This window comes from Triticum aestivum, chromosome 3D (genome assembly GCF_018294505.1).
Source record: "Triticum aestivum cultivar Chinese Spring chromosome 3D, IWGSC CS RefSeq v2.1, whole genome shotgun sequence".
Taxonomy (NCBI): Eukaryota; Viridiplantae; Streptophyta; class Magnoliopsida; order Poales; family Poaceae; genus Triticum; species Triticum aestivum.
Window position 1 is genome coordinate 540,983,754 of NC_057802.1, and position 23,169 is coordinate 541,006,922.

The 23,169-nt window shown below is 45.4% G+C and overlaps 2 protein-coding genes across 2 annotated transcripts; both read right to left on the reverse strand.

Moving 5' to 3' along the window:
* Positions 1–1,380: 1,380 nt before the first annotated feature.
* LOC123075269 (plasmodesmata-located protein 5) lies at positions 1,381–2,902 on the reverse strand. Its single transcript, XM_044497921.1, has 2 exons — positions 1,936–2,902; positions 1,381–1,850 (listed from the first exon to the last, which is right to left on the reverse strand). Exons 1-2 carry the CDS (start codon positions 2,759–2,761, stop codon positions 1,750–1,752), a joined length of 927 nt encoding a protein of 308 aa, XP_044353856.1. The 5' UTR covers positions 2,762–2,902; the 3' UTR covers positions 1,381–1,749.
* A 3,834-nt stretch (positions 2,903–6,736) lies between these two features.
* Positions 6,737–7,459, reverse strand: LOC123075272 (uncharacterized). The gene has a single exon (XM_044497922.1). The coding sequence runs from the start codon at positions 7,220–7,222 to the stop codon at positions 6,968–6,970; it is 255 nt and encodes an 84-aa protein (XP_044353857.1). The 5' UTR covers positions 7,223–7,459; the 3' UTR covers positions 6,737–6,967.
* Positions 7,460–23,169: the final 15,710 nt, after the last annotated feature.

Genomic DNA, 23,169 nt, shown 5'->3' on the forward strand with positions numbered 1-23,169 from the left:
TATTGTTTAAAGTTTTTAAAAAATCCATGTACATTTTTTTGAAACGGGTGACCATTGTTGAAATATCACGAACATCTTGTTTTGAATATTATCATTTAAAAAAATTACACTTCCAGATATACACGGTGTTAACATTTTCAAATTTGTTTGTGAATATTTAATTTTTTAAGTACATTAAGTTGTTTTGGATTATACATAATTATTATTTTGGTAAATATATACAAAAATGAAAAACAAAACTGGTGTACATGTACACGCGTGATTAGGGGCGAATTTGGGGCGTTCTTTAGGTGAGATGTGCCCGTGTCTAGCTAAGGGCGAGACACAACGGCTCCCCATTTTGTCACCCACGGGTCAGTTATTAGTACGAAAAATGCTAATGGAGCCCGGCTCCAGCGAGCCTTGTTATAAAATACGGTATTTATGCATCACAAAAGAGATAGAAAATATGTGAATACACATACGCATGTATATTACATATGTGTGAAATTTTATAACAATATACTTTTACATGTGGCATAGAAAAAATGTATTCCAAATGGGTCATTTTTTATTTGTTAGGCCAAAATTTTGTTTCACCCGTGTAGCCTACAAATTACAATATTTTCAAAGAAAGTTTCTCAGATCCGTTTGAACACACATAAGTTTTCAATGTTTTTTCTTGAATATTTTCAAAACTTTTAAATATGGCTTTTTCGAAGAAAAAAAACTAGCTCCATGGAGCTCGGCAGAGCCCACGCTCCCACTTAGTACTAGTGTAGAAGTAGAGTCTGCTTAAATATGACTTTTTTTTAGCAAATATCACTTAATTTTATGAGTAACTTCCGTTTAATTTGAACCTTAGGTACCTATGAGATACCACCTATGTTCACAAATATAAAATGTTTTGAATATTTTTATATGATCCTTATACCAACTGAAATACGTGAATGAACACACTTAAACGTGTTTATGTATACAACTGATTCAGAAAAAAAGTTAGAACATCTTATGTTCGTGAATGAAGAAGGGAGTATTTCTCAAAGAAAAGAAAAAGGTACTCGTGACATAGTGACATGCTGAAGTATGTTTATTTTTTCGCCAGTGTGTACCAGATTTTGCACACACAGGTTTACCATGGACCCCCATTTTAGCATCTACTCTTATATTGGTTCTTACACGACGAACCCACACATCAGACTGATGTGCCACTCTCTCTCTTTACACGTTGCATGCCAACCGTGGCACATTTTTTGTGATTGCACGCCCAATGTGCACCAGCATGATAATACTCTAACATTTTTAAAAGACGCTTGCAAGCATTTTTTTTGTCTCCATTTTTTTTCCTGAAAAAAACACCTGCATGCTGATCGAGTAGAACTCGACGGAGCAGAACGGGAACATAATTATGGAGGACGGGACGACTCGACGAGCTTGCTAGGCAAGCAACTAGCGAGAAGAGATCATCATCTGTTGAAGATCTAAAAAGGATGAGCATTTTTAGTGCGAGATCGATCACGGAACAGAGCAGTAGCACTACCAAGCATCCAAATGCATACAACAGAATAGATCAATAAGAGCATAACACTACCCTAGCCTAGCTAGTCATGTGCTCCTGACCGCAGGGTCTTCGTCCGCGGAACTTCTCTCATGTCCTGCCTGCAGCCGACTTGCTATTGGGTCTTCCTCGTCCCTCGATCGGTCATGGCTAATTCCCTTGCACCGCCGCCGCCGCTGCCACCGCCGCATTCCAGGCCTGTATCCCCATCCTCATGCCGACGACGCAAGCTGCCACGCCATGACAGCCACGACTAGGACGAAGATGATGGCAATGCACACCGTCAGGGCGACGTTCTCCTTTATCATCCTCCCTGCAGCGCATGCAATGCATCACAAGTCTGAGACAGCCAGAATCCTCAAGAAATTTACCGGCCGGAGATCAGCTGAGCTACTCACGGGTCTGCTCTCCCAGGGGCAGCGGCGGTGCCGATATCTCGAAGCGGAGGTAGCAGTTGGAACCGAGGACAGCGGCCACGCTTCCTTGCACGGCGCCGGCGGCGGCCCCCCAGCTCCTGGCCATCTGCAGCGCCGAGTCCCGCAGGCACCGGGCGCACTCCGTCGCGGCGCGGTCCGTCGCGCACTGTGCCAGCACGCGCACCGTGTCGCCGTTACTCGCCGTGGCGGTCGCGTTGACGGCGGGCAGCTGGCCGTTCGCGGACCGCGGGACCAGGGACTGCGCCACGGTCACGAGCTTCTGCACGTCGGCGTCGTCGAGGCGCGGGACGGCGTCGCCGGAGAAGGTCACCGCGCCGATGTCGGCGTCCGGGCAGGCGGAGGAGGAAGCGTTGGTGTCGGCGTAGCCCAGAAAGCAGCCGTCGTTCAGGAAGCCCACGCGCCGGCTGGCGTCGCCGCACTGGCCGGTGATCTTTCTGCCGGCGTCGGACAGGCAGCGGAGGCACGGGTCGGGCGCGGGGTCGCCGAAGCAGAAGCCGCGGGCGAGCGCACCGCCGGCCCCCAGCGAGGCGAAGCCCGTCCGCGCGGCGGCCGAGGGGAGGGCGTCGAGGAGCGGGAGGAGACTATCGGGGAACGCGCCGCTGCCGTTGACGGTGGGCGTCGGCGGCGGGTAGCACCTGGTCACGATGACCCCGGGGGTGGTGCCGGTGGGCGTCGGCGGCGGGTAGCACTTGGTCACGATGACCTCGGGGGCGGTGCTGGTGACCGCCGTCATGGCGGCGACGAGGGAGAGGAGGAGGAGGAGGGGAAGGCGGCGGGAGAGCGCCATGTGAATGGGCGATTCTAGGGGGCGGTGGTGAACTGTTGGGAGGAGGAGCTAGCCGAGGAGAGTGGTGATCATGAGCTGGAGCTGCTAATGAATGCACCCAGTGCTAGCTGCTGCATCGATTTGGAGAGGGTGGAGCCGATCGAGCGCTGCGTGGCTTCCTGCGTTGCCATTCCAGGCAACGCGGCGACGCCGGCCCTGAGCTAAGATCGGGCTCTGCCAAAGGCATGGCGAGCGTTGCATGGTTTTTGCCTCGTCCGTCCACCAGGAGCTTTCCGCGCACTTTCCTTCCCCTGTCTACCTCGGAGCGCAGTGGTGTGGTGGTGGGTATCCATGCGCCGAGCAGAAACGTTTGTTCAAGTGCAACACCAGCACTCATTACTGTTCCTGCCTACCTCGACGCCATTGTCTGGATCAACCAGGGTCCTCCACAGGCCACTGATACACTGATCTGTGATCTCACACGAGCAACCAGCGAGGTGCTACAGGAACTTCTCCTAAACACGTGTAATCAGAAATATGACTACATCATCTACGGCGGATAATATACCGTAAATGAGAAGCTCATCTAGTTTAAAGGAAGCATGAACGAGTGCGGCATTTCTGTGACCGGGCTCCACGAACCCCGGAATTTTTGAAAATTTCAAAGTTCAAACTTTTTGATTTAAAAAAAAATCTGAAAAATATGCAAGTATACGAGGATGAAATGTATATGTGTGTAAAAATTTAGATGAAATACGTTGAAATGCGACCCGTCAAGAAGCAAATTTAGGGACTTTGAGGATGAATAGTATCATGTGCTAAAAAGCCCCGGATTTTTTTCACAGCCCTCATTTCAACGTATTTCTCCAAGTATTCTTCGCCGTACCTCGTCCAGGCGCGACCGACGGCTAGGGAGTAGATGGGTGCCCGCACGCTGTTCGCTGCAATGCCTAGAGCGGGGGAGCCGGCGACGTGGACAAGAAGATGCTCGACATCATCCACGACGGAGGCGAGTGAGGAGGAGGGGGCTATGAGGACGGGCAGGTGGAAGACTCGGATCCCACTCAGTTCGGCAACTACCAGCAGCAGCAGTCCCTACAACCGGAGGGGGAGACGAGGACGGCGACGACGATGATCCGGATGATACAACCGGCCATGCGAAAAAACTCCTTCGCATGTGCAACGAGAAAGACACTTGGAAGCGATTTTTCGTTGCGTTCGGACGTTTAGATCTGCACTCGATGATACAAATGAGAAGCTCGTCTAGCAGGGCGCCAAGCATCAACAAGCAAAAAAAAAAAGGAGAGGGGTTAAACTAGCTTGAGAGGTTGTGGTCTGTCTCGATCACTTTGCAGGAGAGTGGCTCCGAGGACCCGCCCCAGCGTCCGGTTATGCTTATGCATGCGGGCCCGCGTCCATTGCTGCCGTATCACCGATTTAGAAAAGGTGGAGCGCGCCGTGTAACTTTTTTCCTTTGCCGTTTCATGCAACGGGACGACAGACACCGAGCTGCACCCCGCACACTGGTAGCGTGGGCTAGATCAGGCTCGCGCAAAAGCACTCCGAGGGCCGCACAGCTTTCGACGCATCCCCGTGGTTATTTCGCTCGCTGCTATCTACGCTTCTTCTCAAGAACGAATGCAATCAACATCCCATGATCTCCCCACGTAAAAACTACGTATACGCTTCTTCTGAAGAACGAATGCAATCAACATCCCATGATCCCCCCCCCCCCCCCCCCCCTCCCACCTAAAAACTATGTATTTCTTTGAAGTTGTTTTTAGATGATTGAGATCTTTTCAATTAAAATTTCGTTTTCAAATATGATTTGTATTTACGAATCACTAACGTCCGTCAAGACCTTCAAACCAAGACCAATCCTGGGTGCATTTGAAGCTAATTTAAATTTTAGTCGTTTTCAGTTTCACAAAAAAGTTATTTCAACTATTTAACTATTTCAAAAGGCGGCTTTAACTATTTGTAAAACTGGAACGTTCTAAGTGAAATATATATCAGAAATATGTGTATTCAATTTCACAAGTTAAAGAAACTGTTTCTCGTAATCTAAGTATCCGTTTGGCATATTTGAAGAAAATCTATTTCACATATGGCAAAAACCTATTTCAAACATTTACAAAATCTATGTTACACATTTTGGTTTCACATATCGAGGCCAAATTTGTTACGCATATTTAAAAATTTCAGTTTCACACATTGAAACGGTATATATTTCACATCATTGCGATCTGTTTGATACATTGAATAAAATATGTTTCACATATTTTAAATATCAGTTCACACAGTGAAACAAAATCAATTTTGCATAATTTAGTATTTTGTTTCACATATTGAAACCAAATTGGTTTCCCATATTGAAACATCTCACTTTGACATGTTTGACATTGATATTTCAATATGTGAAAGTGATAATTTCGATGCGTGACTGATTGTTTTCTACCCCCTCCGTTTCTAAATATAAGCCCTTTCAGAAATTTCAATATGGACCTATTGGATGTATATACACGGATTTTAGAGTGTACACTCATTTTGTTCTGTATGTTGTCCGTAGTGGAATCTCTAAATGGGCTTATATTTAGAAACGGAGGGAGTAATATAAAGTGTTTTACTTTTTTTAAAGATTGGCCTATCCAGTTGCCGGCGGCCTAGTACTCCCTGAGTGTTGTTCCACCGCAAACGAACTACGGCGTCCAATCCAGGTTGAGCTGGAAGGCGTAAATCTCTGGGGCGGGGTCTCCGTACGCTCTCTACGAGACCATCCACCATGGAGCACCAATGCACTTGTCGTACCCCAACTTCTCGCTAGGGATCCACGTGTCACCATTGTTGACGATGCTCTAGCATAGAGCGGTAGTAGGTTGGATCACGGGGCGAGAACAAAGGTGCTAGTGTTGAGGAGAATGACGACCACTGTGTCACCGGCAGTACTATGTCAGATGCATGTTCTAAAATTGAAATGAATATCATGAAAATGAAAAAAAATCTGGTATTTGACATGAAGTATGAAATGTCAAATTGAAATGCATCCTTTATGATATATTTTTATTTGGTTCGCCAAACGTGATTTTGGCTATTTTATGTGAAATGCATGTTTTAAAGTTGAAACTGCATATTCTCAAATTGAAATTACATTTTAGGGTTTACTTTGTGATGTGCATGTTCTGGCATTGAAATGCATGCATAAAAAAATGATTTCAACCATTCCACGAAAACTAAATAGTGATTAAGAAGTGATTCCAAAATAATTATGTAAAATGTATAAAGTGTTTGCCGTACTATTTCAAAGAAGTGATTCCAAAATAATTATGTCAAATGTATCCAAAATTGAGTTTTAAAGCTTTCGTCGCCGAGATTTCAAATATATAAAAATATGCCTGTTTTTATGTCGAAAGCCTCTTTGTGAAATGCATGTCCTAGTTGCCCAGCGTTGTTACCCTAACGAGTTGGGCAATCATGTGAGAGCCACTTCTAATACTAAAATGTCGTTCAAAATAGAATGCTAAAATGTGTGAAAATCCGATTCCTAGTGGCCTGATAAACCCCAAACGTTCGGATTTTAAGCATGTCATCCTGTACGTTTTTTCATGGCAATTTTAGTTGACACGAGGTGGCAACTTTAGTTGTTAAAACATGGCAACTTTGTCCCAATTTGTTTTTTGTTAGAAAATTGCCATGTTTGTCAATCTTGCGTGAACTCAAGTTGCCATGAAAAATGTCGGATTGCCATGGTTAAAATCCGAATTTTCGGAATTTATCATTTCCGAAAGTAAAACGTGGTTCGACCTGTCATTATGTCGCAAAATATATCCTTTAAGATGGAATTTTCACTTTAATTTTTTTGGAGGACAAATATGTTTCTTAATTTCCCCGGTAGCACTTTCCAAAGTTGCAGCATCAGTATGCTCTTTAACAAAACAAAACAAAATCTGAAGTAGAGGAGCCCTTGAAGAGTGCTGATTCAGTGAATAGTTGGTGCAAACGGTTCTGCCGGAATCAATTTCAAAGGCATTTCATCAATTATCGACACAGAGAAGTAATTACAAGCAACTAATTCCTCATCCAAGAACATATATACGTACTGTTTTAAGCCAGCAGTGTTTCTGCAGTTTACAGCCGGCCAAATCAAACAGGCAAACAGGGGCAGGGCTGGGCAGGGCAGCACTGAAGAAAGACAAAACCCATCTTGATCTGGAGTACTATATGAGATAGCTAGGCGGCGTACACGTGCACGCCGATGGCGACGACGACGAGGGTGAGGATGCAGAAGAAGATGACGGCGTGGACGAGGATGGCGATGGCGCTGGTGGCCATGTTGCCGAGCTCCACCACCCTGGTCCTGGCCGGCAGCTGGAACAGCAGCCCCGGCGACAGCACCACGAACAGGATCACCGCCACGATGATCGGGCCCCAGTCCGTGCTCGGGTGCGGTGCCCCCTCCGCCGTGCCCCCGATGCCACCGTTCATGACAAGCGATGATCCTCTCGCCACCGGCCTCCAGGCTCCAGCTATCTACCTGTACACGTGCTCTGACCTCTGATCCGACCTGTGCGTGTGTATGTATGGGCTCACCGGCCGACGAGTTTGGTAGAACAATGGGGGTAGACGAAGGAACGGCGCATATGTAGCGAGGTTGCTTGGCGGTGGATGCGTCGGCGAGGGACAAGGAAGGAATGCATACTCTGCTTGCGAGCTAAGGAAGGGTACAAGAACTGAACAGAGTACGTACTGCCGCCGCTTTTCTGTGGCTTTACAGTGTGAGAGGGGGCTCCAGCCTCCAGCCTCCAGCTAGGGCCGAAAGCAAGAGGAAGGCTGGAGAAGCCGGCCGGTAGCGAAAAGAAGCCGAGCAGAGCAAAGCCAAAGGCGACGCGTTTTGCGGTGGCCGCACTGCAGCTGATGCTTTCCCCTCTTCTCCGGTTCTTCTTGCTCCCGTTTTCCTACTGCTGCTTTTTACAGATGCTGCATTGCTTGCTTGCCGCAAGACAAGAGGGTAGATGCCCCGGCACCCATTGTGACTCCAATTCTAGTTAACGCAGATCACGATTTGAATGAGTAAGGTTTTTACACGAGTAAAACGGAAGGTTAAGTTTGTTTTAAAGAAGTTTCAGATTTTTTTGGCTTTTTTTGCAACTAGTAAATTATCTTTTTCATACCAGCTGCATATACACCCGAAAGCCAAATGTACTTGTCCGTGTATTATACTATTATTGGATTCACATTCTAAACATACATGCCTTATAAACAAAAAGAGAATGCAATAGCTTTTTAGTCGTGCGACGTTTTATGTTCATGCATATATAGAAAGGGTACATATGGCATTCTCATGTCTAAGGACATATCATACACATTGTACATATTGTCGAAACAACAACAAAGTAAGAGTAACTCATCCTTTGTACTCACTACAAAGTTAGCAGGGTGTGTAGGAGGGCATTATAGGGATGGTCATTGTACAGTGACAAAATTAACACATTGACGTTTTTAAAACAGGTTCAGTTATTCCGTGGAGAGTAGAGATTGGCCCACGTGTGAGAAGTGGCCTCAGGAAAAAGAGATTGGCTCACGTTGCGTCACGCTTCCGAAGCTTCCCTTATCCAGACAATCCGAGCCTTACAAGGTCCCTTGATCAGATCTCAATACCCAGCCCCAAGCCTTGTTTAGAGTACACAAAATGCCGAGACAAGGAAAACTTCGGAAGAGGGATCCTGATACCTAGCCTTGGGACCGATCTACCCTTCAAATGGTAGGTGAGAAGATTCATGGCCCATGAATCCATAGTGGGCTAGGAGGAGGAGGAGGAGGAGGAGGAGTGGTGTATGGTCTCTATAGTGAAGTAGCACATCCGTCTTTCCTCTCATTGGGCTTCTTCATTTGGGATATGGTCTTTTGGCCTTTTATTTTAGCTTCTATCTTTTGACTTGTAGATCATGCTTGGAACTTTCGTCAACATGGCTTGATTTGGATTATTTATCATGTGGATGCCATGTAAGATTAGGTGGAATCTGAGATAGTTTTACTTATTCCCACAATAGTGATCTAGTGATTACAATACAACTACAAGTTATGGTATTATGTCATGAGAGGTAAAATTGCATCCATTATTTTTTCTGAAGAGGGGTTTATGATTAATGTTGAAATCGTTAAGGAGACAATGCATACTAATTGTGCTCATGTGTTTTACTCCTAACAAGTGATTTATAAAACGCCGACGACCCCTAAAATGTTATAAAAAGACAACTTTAAGTAGTGAAGGTTAATGGTTTTCTTTATATGTATTTTGACTGTCCACGAAATCACTTTAAGTGTGAGAAAAGATGCACTATTGAACGACTCATATCTGAAAGATGGCTAGAGAATCTAGTTAATGCTCAACTAGTAAGGTGTTTCCGAATATATAAAAATGTTGGAATCTCCCAAAATCCACATTTTTATGAGAACGATGATCAAAACATCTTCATTGGTTTAGGAAGTTCTAATTACGTCTACTATGTGGTCAGTTTGTGTACATGACACCTTCAGAGTTCCCAATAGCCAGTCTTCAGATGTTGGCATATCCAAGATTATTAAGTTGGAACATCAAGACAAGGTTCGGGTAGCGCCAAGTCCATCCTTTTTGAATGTTGGAAGTACCCAGCCGATGTTATCATCTCTGAGAATGGTCTCTATCGATGAATGTGAGCGGTTCTATTTTTGTATTGAAACTTCCAAGTGACTAAAACCATATTCAGTTACTTTTGGCCGGATTTCTCTCTGTTATCCACTATAAAAAAAGACACATCCATGACATTTTGGGTCGAACGAAATTTTTTCTGTCATGCTTACGACACTTCTATGACGACAATTGTGACAAAATCCGGTATCATCATAGATGTGGTGGGCTCCTACTTCTATGACAAAAAATCACGACAGAAAATGGGCTTTTCGTCCTGGGCGGGCGGAGACGCAGCTGCATGACATTTTTTGGGCCGTCCATGATGGAAAAAACCGTGGTAGAAGCAAGGAAGAGGAAAATTTCGGGGAGTTCCCGGTTATGGTGGGTGGTCGGGGGCCGAGCGATGCGCGTTTCTCTCGTACACGTACGCGCGTGTGTGCGAGGCGTTGGGCTCTAACTGAACCCGAGCGATTGCACTAGCTACGTTACTGAACCCGAGCGATCGATCCCTTGCTGTTAACTGAACCCGAGTGATTCCTTCGCTACTGCTGCTAACTGAAGCCTATCGATCCCTGCTGCCTCCTTCCCTTGATGAACAGTGACCGTTGTTGGGGGGGGGGAGGTTGGATGAGCAGTTCCCGATGGGGGTGGATGAACAGGACCCCGTGGTGTTGTCTCTGAATGAACAAGACCCCGATCGAGCCGGTTGGGGGTGGATGAACAGGACCCCGTGAAGGGCTGGATGAACAGGACGACCCCGTGGATGGCTGGTTGAACAATAGCCGGTGGAGGGCTTGATGAACAGTATCCCGTTGAGGGGTGGTTGAATAGGACTCCGTGGAGAGGGCTGGTTGAACAGTAGCCGATGGAGGAGCGGTGGAGGCTGGATGAACAGGAGCCCATGGATGAATAGTCGCAGGTGGAGGCTGGAGGAGGTCAACGGTGGATGAACAGTAGCCCGTGGAGGTTGGAGGAGGCCGACGGTGGAGATGAACATAATCCTGTGGAGTCCCGTTTTGTGGTACGCCACACCCCTCCCGATGAACAGGACCCCCGTTTCGACCGTAGCGCTCTAACACAAGTCCGTTTCCTCCATTTTGCGGTACGCCACACCCCTCCCGATCAACAGGGGCCCGTTTCGACCGTAGGAGGTCCAAGAGAAGTTCGTTTCCTCCATTTTGTGGTACGCCAGACCCCTCCCAATGAACATGATCCCGTTTCGACCGTGGACGGTCGAACACAAGGCCGTTTCCTCCATTCTGCGATACGCCAGGCCCCATTTCGATCGGCTGTTCTGTCCAAACCGGTTGGCTCCCGATGAACACGACGTATTCCGTTGCCTCCCGATGAACACGACGCATTTCGTTGCCTCCCCATGAACACGACGACGACACAGTTTCTCCGTTTCGACCTAGCCATGTACACGAGTCCTGGCTGTACGTATGCGCGAGTATCGAGACCCCGCCCGTATGTACGTATGTGGCCGTATTTACTTTCTTGCACCCTGGCCGCTGTACGTACGTGTACACGATATTAACGGGACTGCGTGACATGCTACGTGCGCCTCTACTACGACACGTGCCCTTCCTTACACGGCCATGGTTCATCGCTGCAGCCTGCAGACACTCCGATCGACCAGTATGTACGTACACATTCGTGACCAAAATGACAACGCTACGTATGCTTCGACCAGGTGGGTCCCGACTGTCAGACACTTCCTTGCGTGCGAAGATGTAGCTGGTGGGTCCCAGCAGTCAGGGGGCGAATCATTTTTTTTGCCCATAATATGGACGCACTTCCTTGCGTGCGAAGATGTAGCTGGTGGGTCCCAACAGTCAGGGAGGAAACGTTTTTTCGCGAAATACGGTCGCCCGTTCAGTGGGTCCCTGATGTCAGGTGGAGGAATCATTATTTTCCGCGTAATAAGGAGGCACTTCCTTGCCGCGGCCGTGGACCCAGCTGTCAGCCTCTCCACGTATAGTACTCTTCCAAATGGAAGTCGTTCATTGACCACATTGAATAGGCCGTGCCGAGAGCACCAAGGCGGTGGACGATGGCGAGGCCTAGGAAGGGGACGACGTGGAGCCGGGGAAGACGCGGCAGTGGATGCCCACGCGGAGAGGAGTACAAGGGTTCACTAATTCGGCTGCGGTGTGAGGCTGCCGTCACCGCAGGGCCTGGCCAACGGTGGGAATAGTAGGGGCGGTGAGGCCTCCGCGGCAGCACAGCCGGCCACGGGAGGCAAGAGCATGTGGCACGACCGGCGCTGCTTTGGGCGGCTGGAGCAAGAAGACCAGAGGTTGAAGAAGCACTATGGCCGTTGGATGGACATCGTACGGTCACTGGGGCTAGAATCGTTCATATTGACTAAGTTGACAAAGCCCTTCGTCCCCGTCAACTTAGTAGGCCCACAAGTTAGCCTCCCACTACGGTGGGTCCCAGCTAGCAGGGGAGTATTCATTTTTTTGTGCATAATAAGGAGGCACTTCCTTGCGTGCGAAGATATAACTGGTGGGTCCGAGCTGACAGCAGGGGGAACGTTTTTTCGCGAAATATAGAGGCCCTTCTGGTGGGTCCCAGCTTTCAGGTGGAGCATTCATTATTTTGCGCGTAATAAGGAGGCATTTCCTTGTGTGGGCCCCTACTGTCAGCCTCTTCCGATGGCTGTTGTTTATTAACCATGTTGACCTCGCCGCGCCGAGAGCACAAACGCGATGGACGAGGGCGAGGCCCAGGAAGGGAACGACCCGAAGCCGGTGAAGCCACCGCAGCGGATGCCCACACTGAGAGGAGTACGAGCCCTGACTGGTCGGCTGCATGGTGAGGCTGACGTCGCCGAAAAATAACAGGATGTGTGGGTGGGTAGAGGGATGGCCTGGCACAGCACAGCCAGCCAAGGGAGGAGGGAGCAGGCAGTCCCGCCGGCGCTGGTTTGGGCGGCTGGAGCAGGAAGATTAGAGATTGAAGATTTACGGCGGCCGTTGGATGGACATCCAACAGTCACTGCTCCGTGTTGACTAAGTTGACAAAGCCTTGCGTACGCGTCAAAAAAAATTTAGAACAGTGTCATCGTCAACCTAGTAGGCCTAGAAGTCAGCCTTCAAATCTGTGGAAAACAGCTTATAGCCCATTAGCCATTATTTTCAATAATTTACAGCCCATTTGCTAATTCTTAAGGATATTTGAAGCCCATATTCTTTTTATTAGCATTACACACCATATATTCTGGGCACTGCTAAAAAATTCAGTGAAATTTTGCATATTTCGGTGGGGTCCGAACTCTTTTAATCACAAAATTTCGAGTCACATTAAAATATATTTTTAAAAATTATATCAAAATAAAATTCTCCGCAAAAAAAAAGAATGAAATTTAAAATCTTAACTAGCAAGATGCCCGTTCGTTGCACGGAACATGAAGATGCATTTGTATGAGTAGTTTATCTTGTGGGAGAAAAGATGATATTTTAATGTAATTGCCAGTTGGCTTTGGTTTTTATAAGAGTAGAGAGTAGAGAAATCTAGAAAAAATGATATTTTAATGTAATTGCCGGTTGGCTTTGGTTTAAAAATTTACAACCCATTTCTTACAACTTATAGCCCATTTTCTGGGGAAGCCCATTTCTTACTACTTACATCCCTCCTCGTCTTGAAAGATTCGCAGCCCAGCAGGGCTGAGAAAAGCAAGTAGGCCTCGGTTTTGGTATTCTCCAAAAAAAGAACTGGGCTAGCCATTTTCAGAAAGAAAAAATATATCAACTGGGCTCATCATGTGCTTAAATAAAAGCGTAAGCGTGGGCTAGACGGGCCACAGCCCCTGCACAGCGCGCAGTTCAGCTCCGTCTCTGAAACTAAAAAACAACTGGGCGAGTTGCTGGGTCCCTGGTGTTATCCGCTCGTTGTGTAATTTTCTCGTTTATTAACTACATTGACAATGGCGTGGGACCTAGTTGTCAAACAATTAGGAGGAAGTATTTTTTTGGCTTGTAATAACGAGGCACCTGCTTGCGTAATGCAATGACCTTGGTGGGTCCCTACTGTCAGCCTCTCCACGTACAGTCATCTCCTGATTCCTCTTGGTTGTTGACCATGTTGACAACGCCAGACGGCGGCGGGCACAGCGAGCGAACCAAGGCGGAGAACGACGGCGAGGCCTCGGACGGGAACAAACAACAGTCGTGGAAGATGCGGCAGTGTAGTGGCAGGTCGAGGGGAGTATGAGGGCAACAACATGCAACTCAAGCTTACAAATAGTACAAAAGGCCCAAGGATTAATTGTTCATCAAATTTTTAGACAAAACCTAGATTGAACATGGCAGTAACATCTAACCCAACCACTCTTTTTCGCAGTCACAAACAAATGGATCGGTCTGATCCATAAAATCAACATCCTGTGCAAAAAAAATTTATTTCAGGATGACTACAACTTGTTGTAAATAAAAGCCGAGCACGTTTAGAAGCCCATTTGTCCACCTGAAACTTCTTTTTTTGCTGTTCAACGTGTCCGTCCGTGAGAAATCTCTTGCGGTAAAACTTAAGACTCATGGACAATAGTAACCTCGCATTCAACAGGAAGAATGTGACAAAGCTTCTGTTTGCCTGGTTGGATGCATATCCTTCCATCGTTATTGTACTCAAACGAATGTCATGAGAACTGAGAAAATCCTGGTGCTTATTACGCCACCGATTGGTTATATGTTTTACTCCATGTGGTTGTGCCTAAGTAGACATGAAGATTGAAAACAGTTAAGGTCTAAAAAAAGAGTATGTCGAAAGAGTGACAGCTGAACAGTTAATTCTAGTACAATATATACATGCTTTCAATGTGCATGAAATCATCACCTCTATATATAAATTCTCCAGAGATCGAAAGCATCGCAGCAAGCCAATAATTATGTTCAGATCAAAACTAAACATTCCGATATATAAGATCTTGACAGAATCCAGCAGCATTGATACGCTATCAATGGACGAACTCTTCATTGAGCATATAACATAATATTAGTACCCAAAGTTTGCTCCAAGATGATATAAAACTTATGCGCACAAATGAAAAATGCAGCTTATGATTACAAATGTGTAGATGATAATATATGGTACCTGAAAGAGTGAGGAGCCAAACACCAACTTCTTGTGATCATTAAACGGGTCACAAATTACACCCAAGGTCTCCAGTTTGGGCACAGAGATGACAATTATTTGTGAAGGTTTATAACAATCATCAAGGAGCAACCTTTGAAGTGAAGGGGCATCTTCGATGATGAGCTGCTGTCCTTCAAAACAAATTCCAATGCTTTTAAGGTGAGGCGACTTTATTTGGAGACAACTGATAGGGATTTCTATTCCCAAAACAATCAGCAAGTGCTCCAGGGCAGGGCAACTGGAGTGGATGATGTTGTGCAGTGAGGCCTCTGACAGACAAACCACCACAAGCGAAAGTTTTTTTAGAAGTTGGAGTCGAAGCATTTGTACCAGTTCGTCTGGTAGATGGCACCAGGCGAAGGTGACGGTGTGGAGAGAGAGGAGGAAAACCGCGATATGGACAACGGTGGTGTGAGCATGAATTCTTGGTGTGTTCGTGGTATGAAACTTTTGTGGTAATGGTACAACTCAAACTGCTGGAGTTTTCCGAATTCAGGAGATGTCAGCCAAGCGTCCACCATACTGGGTATGGACAGCAGGTAGCGTGTCGGGATGCAGAGGCGTTGAACAGGGTCCTGCTGGTGAGAGGAGACGATGGCTCTGAGGAGATCAAATTCAGGAAGGACAGATATCTGACGACAGTCGAGATTGAGGGGCACGGTGCGCCATAGAGGGCGCCACTGAGTTGAGAGGACTTGTGTGCGGCAGCAATCCTTGGTGGGGAGAAGCGAGATGATCTCCTCAAGGATGACATCCGGGAGATCGCTGACGCGGTCCACCGAAGATTCTACCGGTTCCTCATATCCGGGTGGGGGGGGGGGGCTCGCCGCTTCTCCCCGCACTGCCGGGTGCGGGATCTACAACCGGCGTCACCGCTGGCGGGAGCCTCATCTTCTTGGCGCTGGGGCTAGCCAACTCCATTTTCCTTGTGGGCATCGCGCCGAGCTCACGGGTTTGAGCAGAGTAGCCAGAGATGAGCCTAGTGGCAGTGCGAGTGGGAAAGAATGAGGGCTGGGGATTTCTGTAGGAGTGTAAGAAGAGGAGCAGACATTTTCTGTACGAGTGAGGAAGAAGGTGAGCAGGGGTTTTGTGGACGAGTGAGGAAGATGGGGAGTGGGGGGAATTGGGGGAAGACGGAAGCGGGAGAGCGAGCTGTTCGTGTTTATAAGGCCCGTTGCACTAACTACTCGCTTTTTCCCAAGAATCGCTCTCTTCTTTTGCGTTGCTGCATTGGAGCTGATGCATGGACTTGGCTGACTGGCCATGCATGCAGGATGCATGTGCCCGCCGGCCACTGCATGTGCCTGGTTTGTTACTAGGCCTATTTAATAGGGTGGTTATGGAGTAAATTAAGGAGATTTATTTTCTCTGTGTGCAACTTCTTGGTCTTAGCAATTGGCTCATGGGCCTAATAAACCCGGACGGAGGGAGTATAAGTGGAAGCAAGGAGGAAGGAGGGTTTTTCTGGGATCGCCCCCTCTTCAAGAAATATGGGCTTCTCCTCGCAAAAAACAAAAACAAATGGGGTTTAAGATGGATAGGCTTTTGTATCGGCCCAGTCGGCTGCCCGTGTTTCGTACTGGAGGGCCTTGTGCTAGAGGCAGCCTGAGACACTCTCCAGCTTATTGCCCATTCGAAAGAAAAAAAGAGATGCCTCTAGCTTATGGCTACTCATCGGTATTTTTCAACTTGGCATCCACCAAATTAGAGGATGTGGTACTGGATGCAGACACTCACATTAAACTAAGCTTTAGAAGATACGGTATGCATACTAACATTCAGAAGAACAAAAGTTCAGCATGTTTATGCATCTCAATGATTCACCATACTATAACCAATACAAAGCTGTGAGAAGGTGTGGAAATAAATAAAATCGGTCGATACTTCTCTGAGCAAAGGGCCTCCCTGCGCACGCATTAATTTCCTGGGCATGCTTGTTTCTTCTCAATGTTGCGAGCACTTTGAGCATGTTGGCAACTCCACAACTAGCTAGCTGCCTCATCTTGCAATTGATGCTGACACATTTGCAGCAAACACATGAGGCAATAGAGATGACTCAACATGAGTCCATATTGTGCAGTTCCCCTGAAATCATCTTCATTGTCCTGAATCTGAAAAGATAGGAAAACAATAGCTATACTTAAATAGTGTTGCAAAATAGTAGCACATATCAATAGCTCGACATGACAAAACACGATCATTTGGACGAAGGGGATACTGACCTGCCTGAGGAAGATTATATATAATTTCATAAGTCCTTGGTTGATTTCCACCTTCGGCTGCACTGCTTGTTTGCTCCTCCACACATGACAGGATCGTTCCGCACTGCAATCAGCAAGTCAACGTACGATAAGCTTGTTTCATCTTGCGGTGGTCATTTTACCTAGTTACGAATGTAGGAATACCTGGAGCACCATGAGGTTAGCTGACAGCTGGTAGATGCAGCCATATAAATTTTGTGCGGTGCTACCAAAATTGAGGTTTGTATCCCTTCCCGTTATGAGAATTCTTCTTGAAGTTGGTAGAATGTGACGGCTTGTTCTTTGCATCAAACTTGCCTTTCCCCTGAGATTTGTTCTTGTTGTTGCTACCTCTTGAGCATGCGTTGGTTTTCCCTTGAAGAGGAAAGGGTGATGCAGCAAAGTAGCGTAAGTATTTCCCTCAGTTTTTTAGAACCAAGGCATCAATCCAGTAGGAGGCTACACTCAAATCCCTTGTACCTGCACAAACAAATAAGAACCTTGCAACCAACGCGATAAAGGGGTTGTCAATCCCTTCACGACCACTTGCAAAAGTGAGATATGATAGAGATAATAAGATAAATATTTTTGGTATTTTTATGATATAGATTGGAAGGTAAAGATTGCAAAATAAAATAGATTGGAAACTTATATGATGGAAAATAGACCCGGGGGCCATAGGTTTCACTAGTGGCTTCTCTCAAGATAGCATAAGTATTACGGTGGGTGAACAAATTACTGTCGAGCAATTGATAGAAAAGTGCATAATTATGAGAATATCTAGGCATGATCATGTATATAGGCATCACGTTTGCGACAAGTAGATCGAAACGATTCCGCATCTACTACTATTACTCCACACATCAACCGCTATCCAGCATGCATCTAGAGTATTAAGTTCATAAGAACAGAGTAACGCATTAAGAAAGTTGACATGATGTAGAGGGATAAACTCAAGCAATATGATATAAACCCCATCTTTTTATCCTCGATGGCAACAATACAATACGTACCTTGCTGCCCCTGCTGTCACTGGGAAAGGACACCGCAAGATTGAACCCAAAGCTAAGCACTTCTCCCATTGCAAGAAAAATCAATCTAGTAGGCCAAACCAAAATAGGAAGTCCTAGATAATTTGTCTATTAAACTTCTGCAAAAAGAATCAACTGAAAAGCACGTTTTTGTTATTTATGAAAACTATTCTCGTACGCGCAAAAGTTTCTGTTTTTCAGCAAGATCAAATTAACTATCACCCAAGATGATCCTATAGGTTTTACTTGGCACAAACACTATTAAAACATAAAACCACATCTAACCAGAGGCTAGATGAATTATTTATTGAATAAAAGCAAAGAAAAATATTGGGTTGTCTCCCAACAAGCGCTTTTCTTTAAAGCCTTTTAGCTAGGCATTGATAATTTTAATGGTGCTCACATGAAAGAAAAGAATTGAAGCACAAAGAGAGCATCATGAAACACATGACAAACACATCTAAGTCTAACATACTTCCTATGCATAGGCATATTATAAGCAAGCAAATTTGCAAGTCAAGCAAAAACTAGCATATGCAAGGAAGAAGAAAGAGACGATAGCAATCTCAACATGACGAGAGGTAATTTAGTAAGATAAAAATTTCTACGACCATATTTTCCTCTCTCATAATAATTATATGTAGGATCATAGGAAAATTCAACAAAATAGCTATCACATAACCTATTCTCAACACGATCCACATGCATGTGAAGTTGACACTCTTCCAAAATAGTGGGATTATCATTAACTAAAGTCATGACCTCTCCAAACCCACTTTCATCAAAAATACCATAAGATTGAACATTCTCCAAATATGTGGGATCTAAAGTTGAAACTCTTCCATACCCACTTTCAATATTATTGCAAACATTATTATCAATCTCATATTCATCATGGGGCTTAAATAAATTTTCAAGATCATAAGAAGAGTCACCCCAATCATGATCATTGCAACAAGTAGTAGACATAGCAAAACTAGCATCCCCAAGCTTAGGGTTTTGGATATTATTAGCATAATTGACATCAAGAGAATTTAAAATAAAATCATTGCAATCATGCTTTTTATTCAAGGAGCTATCGTGAATCTCTTCATAAATTTCCTCATCACAATTTTCAGATTCACGAATCTCAAGCGAAACCTCATAAAGATAATCTAGTGCACTCAAATCACTAGGATTTGGTTCATCATAATTGGATCTCTTAAAAAGATTGGCAAGCGGATGAGGATCCATAGATCTTAGGTTCTCTGTTTAGCAATAAATAAACAACTATTCCAACCAAACGAGCAAACGAGCCAAGTAAGACATCAAAGCAAACGAAAAGACGAACAGAAGAAGGGCGAATAAAACGGCAAAGGTGAAGTGGGGGAGAGCAAAACGAGAGGCAAATGGCAAATAATGTAATGCGAGGGATAAGAGTTTGTGATGGGTACTTGGTATGTCTTGACTTGTGCGTAGACTCCCTGACAACGGCGCCAGAAATCCTTCTTGCTACCTCTTGAGCATGTGTTGGCTTTCCCTTGAAGAGGAAAGGGTGATGCAGCAAAGTAGCGTAAGTATTTCCCTCAGTTTTTGAGAACGAAGGTATCAATCTAGTAGGAGGCTACACTCAAACTCGTACCTGCACAAACAAATAAGAACCTTGCAACCAACGCGATAAAGGGGTTGTCAATCCCTTCACGGCCACTTGCAAAAGTGAGATCTAATATAGATAATAAGATAAATATTTTTGGTATTTTATGATATAGATTGGAAGGTAAAGATTGCAAAATAAGATAGATCGGAAACTTATATGATGGAAAATAGACCCGGGGGCCATAGGTTTCACTAGTGGCTTCTCTCAAGATAGCATAAGTATTACGATGGGTGAACAAATTACTGTCGAGCAATTGATAGAAAAGTGCATAATTATGAGAATATCTAGGCATGATCATGTATATAGGCATCACGTCCGCGACAAGTAGATCGAAATGATTCTGCATCTACTACTATTACTCCACACATCGACCGCTATCCAGCATGCATCTAGAGTATTAAGTTCATAAGAACAGAGTAACGCATTAAGCAAGATGACATGATGTAGAGGGATAAACTGAACAGAGTAACGCATTAAGCAAGATGACATGATGTAGAGGGATAAACTGAACAGAGTAACGCATTAAGCAAGATGACATGATGTAGAGGGATAAACTCAAGCAATATGATATAAACCCCATCTTTTTATCCTCGATGGCAACAATATAATACGTGCCTTGCTGCCCCTGTTGTCACTGGGAAAGGACACCGCAAGATTGAACCCAAAGCTAAGCACTTCTCCCATTGCAAGAAAGATCAATCTAGTAGGCCAAACCAAACTGATAATTCGAAGAGACTTGCAAAGATAACAAATCATACATAAAAGAATTCAGAAGAGATTCAAATATTGTTCATAGATAATCTTTATCATAAACCCACAATTCATCGGATCTCGACAAACACACCGCAAAAAGAATTACATCGAATAGATCTCCAAGAAGATCGAGGAGAACTTTGTATTGAGATCCAAAGAGAGAGAAGAAGCCATCTAGCTAATAACTATGGACCCGAAGGTCTGTGGTAAACTACTCACACTTCATCGGAGAGGCTATGGTGTTGATGTAGAAGCCCTCCGTGATCGATTCCGCCTCCGACGGAGCGTCGGAAAAGGCCCCAAGATGGGATCTCACGGGTACAGAAGGTTGCGGCGGTGGAAATAGGTTTTCGTGGTGCTCTCGGATGTTTTCAGGGTATATGAGTATATATAGGCGAAAGAAGTCGGTCAGTGGAGCCACGAGGGGCCCACGATGGTGGGGGCGCGCCCTCCTGCCTCGTGGCCTCCTCGTTTCTTTCTTAACGTCCACTCCAATTCTCCTGGATTACGTTTGTTCCAAAAATAACTCTCCCGAAGGTTTCATTCCGTTTGGACTCCGTTTGATATTCCTTTTCTGCGAAACACTGAAATAGGCAAAAAAACAGCAATTTGGACTGGGCCTCCGGTTAATAGGTTAGTCCCAAAAATAATATAAAAGTGTATAATGAAGCCCATTAAACATCCAAAACAGATAATATAATAGCACGGAACAATCAAAAATTATAGATACGTTGGAGACGTATCAGTTGTTTTGGGGCTGGTTGGGCTGGAAGTTCTTCTCATGTACCATGTGGGCACTAGAAGCTCCCTCAGTGACCCGAGCACGTGTGTATTTTGCTCTCGCCTTCTCTTAAAAATCAAGAGTGCTAATGAGATCTGAAACGGAAAACTCATGTCTCTTGTTTTTTTAGAGAAGTAGCAAAATAGTTCCACGAAGGTGGAAGCTTGGCAATGATGGTCCCAGCAACAAATTTGTCTGGCAACACACACTTAAAGTACTCAAGTTCCTTAGCGAGTGTCTGTATCTCATGAGTCTGCTGAACAACAGAGCGCTCATCAGTCATCTTGTAGTCATAGAATTGCTCCATGACGTACAACTCGTTGCCAGCGCCCGAGGCCCCAAACATGGCCTCAAGTGCAGCCCACATGTCTTTGCTGCTGTCAAACGACATATATGAATCCACAATTGAATCGTCAGGAACACTCAGCAGGGTGGCTTTGAAGAGGGTATCCATGTTCTCAAAAGCTTCCTACTTTGTAGGATTAAGATCGCCCTCAGGCTTACCCTTAGTGGCGTCATAGCAGTACATGATCTGAAACCAATGTACTACCCTTGTGCGCCACTGATAACCCACAAGTATAGGGGATCAATTGTAGCCTCTTTCGATAAGTAAGAGTGTCGAACCCAACGAGGAGCTAAAGGTAGAACAAATATTCCCTCAAGTTCTATCGACCACCGATACAACTCTACGCACGCTCAACGTTCGCTTTACCTAAAACAAATATGAAACTAGAAGTACTTTATAGGTGTTGTTGGATAGTTTTGCAAGATAATAAAGAGCACGTAAATAAAAGCTAGGGGCTGTTTAGATAAAGAAGCAATAAAGTTAGTATAGCGAGTGTGGAAAAGTGGTTGTAGGAGTCACTACTAGGAAAAGGGCTATAGATAATATGGACATTAATGGTGCACCGCACATGTGGTGTGCCACTGCTATATAGCAGTGGCGCACCATGTGCAGGTGTGCCATTAGTGTCCATATCACTAATGGCGCACCACACCCATGGTGCGCCACTACTAACAATTTTTTTCCAAAACTAGTAATGGCGCACCAGGGCACAGTGTGCCATTACTAGTTTTAACTAGTAATGGCGCACCACACACTCTGTGCGCCACTACTATCAAAAAAAATTTACTTTTTTTTTCAAAACTAGTAATGGCGCACCAGAGTACAGTGCGCCACTACTAGTTCAAACTAGTAATGGCGCACCACATCCACGATGCGCCACTACTAACATTTTTTTTGCAAAACTAGTAATGGCGCACCACGTAACAGGTGTGCCATTAGTAACCAGGGTTACTAATGGCGCATTTTTAGGTGGTGCGCCATTAGTAACCTGAGACCAGCTAGATATTTTGGACAGCCACCTACCACACTCACTTTCCCCACTTCATTCTCTCCACCTCCTCCTCCAAGCTTGTCTCGGCTGCCTCCTCCTCCTCACCTCATTTGCACCATAGATTCACCCAAATTAAGTGGTTAAATAACCTTTTTTTGATAGGTAAGTAAGGGGAAAGCTTTCTTTATGTTGTAGATCTACTTTTTTCTCCCTCCAACAACGTGCACATGCACTTTTTATGGCCTAGCTAGATCTACGTATGTTTGTGGTGTTGCATATATGTTTGTGTTTGCAGGTACCGGTATTTGAAATGCGATAGTTGCCAATATTTTGCCGGAATGTTGATTCATTTCCGTTTCGGCGAGAATTTGGCACTATGCATTCTTTTTGGTCCTATTTTTAGGCAAAGTCATGCCAAAATTTTTTTGGTTCTAAAATATCGTTTTGCTCTACCCCGCAGGCGACCATGGTCCGCACGATGACCGAAGGCATCGTGAATAGGTTTTTGAGCTCCGCAAAGGCTGAGATGCTTCAAAAGAACGATATGGAGATAAGATGTCCGTGTCGAAGATGCAAGCTGAGGAGCCTTATGGACCCGGATTCCGTATAGGTGCGGGACCACCTGCTCTTGCGTGGTTTCATGGATGGCTATCGGTGGCAAGGTGATGAAGATGATTATGAAGTCATCCATGGGGGCCGGGCAAGAAATGAGGAAGGGCAGCAAGACAACCGCGGTGAGGGCGGGCGAGAAGACGAAGAATCTCCAGGACATGATCACGAAGTAGATGCAGTACACAGTCATCATGTAGAAGATGTCGGACATGATGATGAGGAAGATGCTGGAG

Bases quoted from the DNA above. Each gene is read 5' to 3' on its own strand.
- LOC123075269 (XM_044497921.1), bottom strand. From the start codon at position 2,761: ATGGCGCTCTCCCGCCGCCTTCCCCTCCTCCTCCTCCTCTCCCTCGTC. The intron at 1,851-1,935 runs GTGAGTAGCTCA...CATGCGCTGCAG, and splicing joins GCCCCTGGGAGAGCAGACCC to GGAGGATGATAAAGGAGAAC.
- LOC123075272 (XM_044497922.1), bottom strand. From the start codon at position 7,222: ATGAACGGTGGCATCGGGGGCACGGCGGAGGGGGCACCGCACCCGAGC.